A 10157-nucleotide genomic window follows, 5' to 3' on the forward strand; every position below is an offset into this window, starting at 1 on the left:
GGCCCCAGCACACAAAGCGCGTGCGTGGGGCGGCAAGCCGCAGGGGGCGCTCTGCCGGCGTCGCGAGGGTGGCAGGCAGGCTGCCTCCGGCAGTTTGCCTGCGGAGGGTCCACTGGTCCCGCGGCTTCAGAGGACTTCCCACAGGCGTGCCTGCGGCAGGTCCGCTGAAGCCGCGGGACCAGTGGACCCTCCACAAGCAAACCGCCAGAGGCAGCCTGCCTGCCATGCTTGGGGCGGCAAAATCCCTAGAGCCGCCCCTGACTGACACACACCATGGGTGGGACTGGTGTAAACTGACAAACACTGCCAGTGAGACTGGTGTGAACTGACACACACCATGGGTGGGACTGGTGTGAACCGACACACACCGCCTGTGGGACTGGTGCAAACTGACACACACCATGGGTGGGACTGGTGTGAACTGTCACACACCGCCTGTGGGACTGATGTGAACTGTCACACACCATGGGTGGGACTGGTGTGAATCGACACACACCATGGGTGGGACTGGTGTGAACTGACAAACACTGCCGGTGGGACTGGTGCGAACTGACACACACCATGGGTGGGACTGGTGTGAACCGACATACACGGCCTGTGGGACTTGTGTGAACTGACACACACCATGGGTAGGACTGGTGTGAACTGACAAACACTGCCGGTGGGACTGGTGCGAACTGACACACACCATGGGTGGGACTGGGATGGTAAATAACACTGAAAATCTTCTAATGCTTTTATATAGATCAGTGGTTCACCATCACCAGTGTCAGGAAGCCCGTCTCAGAAAGGACACCGCAGCACAAGTGAGGTTCAGAGACAGGTGACAAAAGAGATCGGAGTCCTGGAGCGATTTCACTATGAGGAGAGTTTGAAAAGACCAGTCTTCTTTAGCTTAGAGAACATGACAGTGAGATCCAGACTAAGGTAAATCAACTGCTTCTCTCTACAATGTCCAGAGACACCCAAAGGCAGCTCCTTGAAAGGTGCCAAAAGGAAATGCTTTTTCACACGGTGTGGTTTAGCCTGTGGAACCCATTGCCACAGCTTGCACTGAGACAGGAGCTTGGTGGGATGTCAATGGCTAACTAGTGAGAGCATCCACAGTTACATGAGAGAGGCAAAAATGTGGATATAAAACCTTCTGCTTCAGAGAATGACCCAACCCCTACAGGCCTACGCAGATACTTCCCTTAAGGACAGGTTATTCCACCATTGTCCAGTAGGGCGTTCTTGCACCTTCCTCTGAAGCAGCTGGTGCTGGCCATGGCTGGAGATGGGCCAGCTGGACACCTGGACCCCTTGCCTGACCTGGCATGGCACCCCCTGCGGCCAGTCTCCTACAGACACAAGCATCTTTCTCCACTAGTCACGGCTTGCAACACCCAGTGCCGCAGTGCTCAAGGGATTTGACCCCAGTGTATTACTCCAGGACACATACGCACTGGTTACCCTGGCCTTGCCACATTCTGGGCAGGCTCTGAAAGAGAAGCAGGTGAAGGGAGTTAGCACCCAGGGGAGAATAACTGGGCACTGACACGGCTGGCAGCTGGAAGAGAAGAACCACAGATGGTAGGGCCTGCAGTGCCCTCGTCACACCCCAATGGCCCCCTCCCTCAGGGCACCTCTGGGGAGGCAGATCAGCATTGTATGTTGCTAACGCTGTTGCAAGCATCGCAAGGCATTTTGGGAAGGATTAAAGGTGTGAGTGTGGAGTGGAAGATTCCTTTGCAGGTTGCGAGAGTCCGAAGGGGGAGGAAGGGAGACGAGAACGGGTTAACGCAACGCCTCAGCTCAGTCCGAAGATAAGACACCGGCTCCAGTCCAAGATCACTGCACTTGAACAGACTCTATGCAGCCAAGAAGCCTGCAGCTGTACCTGGATCTTACCCAACCCCAGCCAACTGTGAGAAAAGAGAAATAAGCTGAACCAGACTGCAGGGAACTGCAAAAACTAAGGAGACAGTGAAGGCCAGCGAGGGGAAAAACAACGTCCCTGAAGCCAGTGAGTTTTCGAAACACTGAGGCCACAGAAAGCCGGTTTGGACTGGTACAAAGAGCACGGGGGACAGAGGTCCCTGAATGAAATGCCCTCAAAAGACCCCAGGACTTAAAACCCTCCTGAGAGCTGAAGCAAACTGGAGATCAACAGCGAACCCCGGACAGCCTGTGCACAGGACAGAACTCTCGTCCAGCCTTCCCCCTCTTCTGACATTACACCCAGCTTGGCCAGCCTCGGGTCGAGTGTGTGTGAGTATGAAAGTGGGTTAGGGCTGGGGCGCTAACACTTTCTTTCTTCCTCTGAGTGACGTGGGAACGTTCCCAGCACTCACTGCTGTTATTTTAATAAAGCTTTAAAACGTAGACCCTTGGTGTGCTCCTTCATCTCCTCCCCTAACGATCCTGCGGCCTCAGCCGGATCACCTGACGCCTCAGGCAGATTGGTAACGGAAGTCTGTCGCACTCTGTGCCCTGGGATCCTCTCCAGACAGTGCTCTCAGCCCTGCCAATCAGGATTATTTTATAATTCATTAGCTCTATGGCAGCAGCACCCCTAGAGGCCCCAGCCAAGGTCAGGGTGCTGTCCTGCAGGTGCTGCACAGACGCAGTGAGAGACAGGCTCTGCCCCAAAGACATGAGGCGTAATGTGACACGCTGATGCACGTGGGTTACAGGGCCTGGTGCGCAGACTGAGCTTGGCACAGTATTTAGGCAGCTTTAGCAGCTCACACATTTAGCTGTGGAAGTCCCTGGCTCAATCCCAGGTGTGCTGACCAGCCCGCATCACCATACTAACATTTGCCTTAACCTTTGCAGGGGAAAAGGGGGGGCGAGATGGACAGCGCCTCCATCTGGCCTAGGGCCTCAGGATTTAAAGGGGTGCTGCTGGAAGGTGGCAGCTGCTGCTCATGTGGACAAGGCACCTTGACCTTACTAGGGGCTAGGCTGATTCGGCTTTAACTCCACCAGCTAACTCGCGTTACAGTCCCACAGCTGGTCTCCGTGTGCTAATCCACCCTTTTAGTCCTTGTCTAGATGCAGCCTGGAGGGCGGCAGCAGGGATCCTTGTGCTGTGCTCTGACAGCTGACAACTCTGAGCTGGGGCAGATGGCCAGAGCACAGGCCCCTCGCTCAGGCACCGGCCATCTCCCAGGACCAGTGTCACCGGCCCTGGCAATTTTTTCACCACCACATGGGTTTGCTGGGTGAGACCCTCCATGCATCTGCCAATGCCAGCCCTGCCTGGGGGAAACCCCCTCTGATTGGCTGCCTTCCCCACTGCCCCACCTACTGGGGAAGAACAGCCAATCATGGGTGCTGCTGGAAGCAGGCAGCACTCTACCCCCTCCCCTCAGGAGCCAAGGACCCAGTTCTCACAGGAAGAGAGGGAAAGGGAGCAGAGAGTCAGCAGCTCAGCCCTGCTCCCTCCTGTGAGCAATGGGGACAGGATGGGGCCTCTGCCCCATTGCCCTTCCCTCAGCAGGATACACCTGGGAAGTGAGCTGAAGAGCCCCTGGAGTCACATGTCCCCAGCCTGGAAGGGGCAGAGGGGACCCCACTGAAACCCCCCAAGCCTGGGAGAGGGAGGTGAAGAGCCCCTGGAGGAACAGAGTTGAGAGGGTGCAGGGCAGAACTGATGTGGGCCAGATTTGTTGCTTGATCGGGGTGGGCAGATATGGGGGTGGTTGCTGCTGCAGCAGGGTCCAAAATCACTGTAATATCAGTGCTGTAAAATCAGTGCTGGTTGCACCGATCCTCACCCACACCCTGGCGCGGGTAGGGCCTCTACAGTCAAAGACAGACCAAAACCACAATATCGTGGTTTTTTAAATCCCATGATTTTGGGCCAATCTCCTGAGTCTGGAGTCTGACCATCCATGACTTTTGAACCTGTGGGGTTGGCCATGCTGCAGGAGGCTCCTGCTCCCAGCTGCACAGACAAGGTGCTCTCCTGGGGACTCCGCAGCTGCCTCCTTTGGATGGCATTGGCATCACCGAGGCATGCCCCAGAATGCATTGCAGGCCCCACAAAAGGGAGCCCACTGAGGTTGAAGAGAGATAAGGAAGCTACCTGCGTCTAGGTCACCAGACAGCAAGTGCGAAAAATTGGGACGGGGGTGGGGAACAATAGGTGTCTATATAAGACAAAGCCCCACATATTGGGACATCTGGTCACCCTATCTGTGCCCCACCCTGAGGCCTGGGGTTTGGGCTGGAGATTTTCCCCACAGGGCACCCTGTGGTCTTAGGTGTGTACGTGAGAGAACCGAGCGTAACTTTTTCCAAGCACAGGCGAGGGGATGAGGACAGGGGATCTGAGCAGCAGGAAGCCTTCATGAGCCTGCAAACAGGTGCTCTGGGGAGGGGCTGAACTGACTTGTTGCTGGAGCCATCAGACAAGAGCTAGAATTGCCAAGGGCTCAACACTTGCAATGGGATTGTTTAGTCTGCAGAGGAGAAGAATGAGGGGGGATTTGATAGCAGCCTTCAACTACCTGAAGGGAGGTTCCATAAAGGATGGAGCTTGGCCATTCTCAGTGGTGGCAGATGACAGAACAAGGAGCAATGGTCTCAAGTTGCTGTGGGGGAGGTCTAGGTTGGATATCAGGGAACACTATTCCACTAGTAGGGTGGTGAAGCACTGGAATGGGTTCCCTAGGGAGGGGAAGGAATCTCCTTCCTTAGAGGTTTTTAAGACCTGGCTTGGGAAAGCCCTGGCTGGGATGATTTAGTTGGGGTTGGTCCTGCTTTGAGCAGGGGGTTGGACTAGAACCTCTTGAGGTTCCTTCCAACCCTAATCTGTGATTATATGAAATGCAGGGCCCCAAACTAGCTTTTGAAAAGGTGAAGGCGGGGAGGGCTTAATGGCCTACGTGTCTGGTTTGAAATCCCAAACCCCCCTGAAACCATGGGTTCAAATGCAGGCAGTGTTGAGCCCTCCCCATTCATCTATCCCAGAGGGATACATGGGATCCCATGCAACTTGTCAACCAAAACCTTAAACAACGGAGGTCTTGTCTGCTCTGCAGCAATATTCACAACCAATGTTTGCCCTGATATTTTGAGCAAGCTAGAGTGGTGGAGAGCAGACCTATCAGCCCTGAAATGATGAAAGCCCTGTTCCCTACGAGCTGAAAAAGGGTGACCTCAAGTTAATCAGAGATACCTGAGCCCAGTTAAGGGCTGCCAGTGACCTTTAAAATCCCCGTTTCTGGTGAGAGAGGGGAGGGGAGAGATGAGAGACAGGCTGCAGCTGGGGCAAGGGCAGGGGGAAGGAGGAAGGAAAGGCTTTCTCTGGCTGGAAGGCAGTCTCCCTTCCCTAGAGGAAAAGAAACTAAGACAATGCTGCCTGGGGAAACTGGCAACTAGGAGCCACTGTAGTAGGGTAACTCCCTAGAAGGAGAGGTGGGGAAAGCATTTCTGTTTGTATTGGGGGGTTCTGTTGTTTTGCTGAAGGGCACTTCTTGGGCCTACCCTGAGGCCCACCATATAAGAAGGAAAAATAAAAGAGGAGTGAAGAGAAAAACCTTCCAGGGTCAGATTGGTTTGCTCCAGGCCTCCTACTGCCCAAGGGAGTAAAGCGGAGGCCTGTGAGGCACAGGAGGTGCCCTGCCACACCACACAGTTGTGCGGTGTACAGGTGACTTACCTGGCTGTTGCCTTGCACTCAGAGGTGGCTGCGTTTGCGTACACATCTGTAACATGCCTTGAGTTGCAAGGGCTTGTTTATTGTCTGAGACTCCCATTCTCAGGGTTGTGTTCACATTCTAGAACCGACATGAGGAAAAAAGAAAAGGTTCTAGAGTTAATGTCTCTGAGCACCCCGTCGATAGCCTTGAACCTTCAGTGCAGGACAAACACAAAGTTCTTTAAAACAGTTTACAATAGCTTCCCCAGCAAGCTTAGGCTGTGATGAGATAATCCCAACTGCTATCCACCCTCTCCCAAAGCAGTTCCAGAGGGGAAGAGTCTACTGCCGAACTTGACTACAAAACCCATGCTTATATAGTGAAATGTATTAAAATCGTCTGCCCCAGCACTGTTCTCTGGCTGTTAACCTTAGTGACCAGAGGATAAGTAAGGATCTTGGGATGGTTTGATGCTAGACTGGCTAATGGAGATGAGGCTGGTTGGAATTGCCATTCTCCTTGGGATGGCAGATGTTCTCCATGCCTTTGCAATCATGGAGAAGGAAGATGTATTCAAGAAAACACCCTGCCCAGCCTTCCTGATGTTCGACAATGCTGCCTACTTGGCTGACATGAGTTTTGAGCTCCCTTGTAAGTGCAAGCCAGAGGAGGTCACCTCAGTCGTGTGGTACTTCCAGAAGAGCATGGGCAGCCGGCAGACTAAGGTCTTAACAGACTTTGATGGAACCATGTTCTTGGACTCTGGCCACATCCGCGTGGGCAGCGACATGCTGAAGCGCTTCAGCATTAGGATGTTCAGTCTCATCGTCTTCCAGGCCCAGGTGAAGGATTCAGGCCACTATCTCTGTGGTACCAAGGAAGGGGACTTCTTCTATGGCTATGATGTGGACGTGCAGCCCTCCCAGGCCATCACCGTGGCCTTTGAGGACAGGAGCCAGCACCCACAGAAGGATCACACAGAAAAGCATTTCAGCGTGTTCACCACCTTCTGGGACTGGACCAAGTGTGACCGGTGTGGGGTGAGAGGTGAGCAACGGAGAATTGGCCTCTGCTACGTGAAGAGCGCCTACCTCTACCCCAGGTACCGCACAGTCCCGACAGACGTGGTGTCCTGTGGCTCAAGATCTGTCCCCGAGCGCTTCCAGGGCACCATCCGGCGCAGGAAGCCCGAGGTTGTCATCCGAAGCTGCCTAACGCCCTGTGTAAAGAAAGAGGGCCCACAGGAAGGAGTGCTGTCCATCTCCAATCTCATTGCAAAGATTGGCCAGAAACCCTGGCTGCCCAAAGTCCCCATTCAGTTCCACAAGCAACAAATTGGCAGCGGTCTGATAATTGCCTGCCCCGGGGCCAGGCCTGAGCATGCAGTGGCATGGGACAAAGATTCGACCCGATTGTACCGCACCAGCTTCCTCATCGGGGTCAACAAAAGCATGCGGGTCTTCATTGACCATGGCAACCACCTGCACATTCGATTTACCCAGCTGGACGACAGGGGCACTTACTACTGCTGGTGTGAGGGGCAAATGGTTGCTGGCTTTCGGCTCTCCGTGGGGTTCCGAGGTCACCGCAAGCGAACCCTCGATGACCCCGAGACGAGATATGCCATCAAGGCCATCCTCACAAGCTATGTCCTCATCACCATAGTGTTCGTCAGCATCCACGTCAGCCGCTGCTGCTGCTATGTGTTCAGATGCACTCCCATGGAGTAGCCTGACTGACGAACACTGGCTGCAGGCCAGGGAAATTATTTCTCATTTGTTTGTGATTATGTCTTGGAACATTTTCGCTTGGGCTATTGGGAATTTTCCTAATGCACATTAGCAATAAATGCAAGCAAAATGCTACCAGTGCATGCTCATTAATTTCCTTTCATTGTGGAGAAAGAGAGAACTGAACCATAACGAGAACTGCATTCAGCTTGTTAGGGACAGAGTCTGGGAACCAGGACTTCTGGGGTCTGTTCCGAGCTGTGCCACTGACCTGCTGTGTGGCTTTGGGCAAGTCACTCAGTAAATAATACTAATATTTTGCACTTCCTTAGGCTAGTGTACACTAGAGGCGCTACATCAGCACAGCTGCACCGCTGTGGCACGTCTGGTGAAGATGCTTTATGCCGATGGGAGAGAGCTCTCCCAGCAGCGTAACTCCGCCGAAAGCGGTAGCTATGTCAGTGGGAGAAGTGCTGTCCACGCTGGTGCTCAGGTTCTTGCAACTTACGTGGCTTGGAGGGTGACTTATTCACACTCCTGAGCGACATAAGTGATACCAAAGTAAGTGGCCAGTACTGGGTTTACAGAGCTGGGCCCATGCTCAGAACGGGCCCCTGGCCTGCTCCACTTGCACTGCACCCCGAGACCCTGAGATCCACCAGCCTGCTGACTCCCCCACACCCACCACTTGCTCCTCTCGGCCAGCTGGCCCCACCCACCAGCTCCTCTCTGCCCCCCGGCCAGACCCCAGCACACCTCCAGCTCCGGGTAATCTTTGCTTCCCACCACCTGTGGGGCCCCACCTGTTTCCTTGAAGCTGAGCCACCTAGGACTGGTGCAGAAGCCTGGCCAGTCTCAGACAGTTGGGGGGAGAGGGAGAAGTGTGGGGCTGAGTAGAGCGGGGCCATTCCTGCCATGCCATGCCATGCCCCATTGCCACCGACCAGGCCCTTTCTCTGGGAACCCACCTCCCTGCGCCATACTCCTTTGCCCCCATGGGGCCCCAAAAATATGTTTAGCGTCGGACCCACAAAAGGTTAAACCAGCCCTGTAAGTGGTAATGTCAGCAAGGCTTTATTTTTTCTAGCCAAGGGTCTCAAAGCCCTGCACGAAGGTGGCTAAACACCATACTATTATCCCCATTGTACAGGTGGGAAACTGAGGCACAAGGGACCAGCTTTTCAAGGGCTCAGCAGCCAATATGCGCCACAGTGTGCTGGGCTCTTCTGAAAGTCCAACCATTTATCTTGGCAACTAAAAGGGAGCTGAGCACTTTGGAACATTGCCCCCATTCATAGAATATCAGGGCTGGAAAGGACCTCAGGAGGTCATCTAGTCCAATCCCCTGCTCAAACCAGGACCAACCCCAACTAAATCATCCCAGCCAGGGCTTTGTCAAGCCTGACCTTAAAAACCTCTAAGGAAGGAGATTCCACCACCTCCCTAGGTAACCCATTCCACTGCTTCACCACCCTCCTAGTGAAAAAGTTTTTTCTAATATCCAACCTAAACCTCCCCCACTGTTCCCTCAGCCTCTCCTCATAAGTCATGTGCCCCAGCCCCCTAATCATTTTTGTTACCCTCCACTGGACTCTCTCCAATTTGTCCACATCCTTTCTGTAGTGGGAGGCCCAAAACTGGACGCAATACTCCAGATGTGCTGAAGAGAGGGGAATAATCACTTCCGTCAATCTGCTGGCAATGCTCCTACTAATGCAGCCCAATATGGCGTTAGCATATAGAGTGTGAGACTCAGAAAGACCCGGTGGTGGCTCCAGTCCTACACAGGGCTCAGCTCCTAGCTCCCGCTGGTCTGGTTAGAACGGGATTGCCTCTTCCCCTGCACAGCATCCAGGGCCAGGTCAGACCCACCCCTAGATGTCTACCCCAGCTTAAGGAAGTTCTGCAAACTCTCCTTCCTGCACCCATCGCTCCTCAGCTTCAGGGGGAGAGATCACTGTACGGGGAGCTGCTCCGCCATCCACCCCACCCCTGTGCATCCAGACCCCCTCATACAGACTCCCTCCACCCCTGTGCCGAGCCTCACACCCTGTGACATCAGAGCTGCGCCCCTCCACTTTGCGCGCCTGAGGCAAGTGCCTCACTCGCCTCGCCCTTCTTACGGTGCTGTTTTAATTTGCTTGGTAATTTAGTTTGTTCTGTCTGTTATTACTTGGAACCACTTAAATCCTACTGTTTATATTTAATAAAATCCCTTTTTGCTTATTAATTAACCCAGAGCAAGTAATTAACACCTGGGGGAGCAAACAGCTGTCTCTCTCCAGCAGTGTTATAGAGGGCGAACAATTGATGAGTTTACCCTGTATAAGCTTTATACAGAGTAAAATGGATTTATTTGGGGTTTGGACCCCATTGGCAACTGAGTATCTGGATGCCAGAGACAGGACCATTTCTTAAGATGTTTTCAGTGGGGGATTTGGTTCAGATGTGGGTCTATGTTTGCAGCAGGCTAGTGTGTCTGGCTTAACAAGACAGGTTATTGAAGTCCCAAGCTAAGCCAGGGAAAACAGTTCATAGGTAGTGCCACACCGTCACCCACCCCCAGAACCCCACCTACTGAGCCCCACTCCCCCTGAACCTGGACCACCCCAATGAGTCACCTACACCCGGATCCTCACCCCACTAAGCCCCACTCCCTCCTGCATCTGGACCCTCCCAACCAGACCCCCCTGCCAAGCTTTATTCCCCCACACACACCCAGACACCACCACCCCTGCTGAGTCCCAACCACTTTCACCTGGACCCCCCTGCAGAGTCCCATTACCATTGCACCCAG

General features: G+C 53.8%; 2 protein-coding genes across 3 annotated transcripts in view; one reads left to right on the forward strand and one right to left on the reverse strand.

The window, feature by feature from the left end:
* Positions 1 to 10157, reverse strand: part of ADAM11 (ADAM metallopeptidase domain 11) — a 672244-nt gene that overhangs the window by 461814 nt on the left and 200273 nt on the right. The gene's annotated exons all lie outside the window — the stretch shown is intronic.
* Positions 6101 to 7360, forward strand: FAM187A (family with sequence similarity 187 member A). Its single transcript, XM_050934964.1, has one exon. It carries the CDS (start codon positions 6101 to 6103, stop codon positions 7358 to 7360), a length of 1260 nt encoding a protein of 419 aa, XP_050790921.1.

This window comes from Gopherus flavomarginatus, chromosome 25 (assembly GCF_025201925.1).
Source record: "Gopherus flavomarginatus isolate rGopFla2 chromosome 25, rGopFla2.mat.asm, whole genome shotgun sequence".
Lineage (NCBI taxonomy): Eukaryota > Metazoa > Chordata > Testudines > Testudinidae > Gopherus > Gopherus flavomarginatus.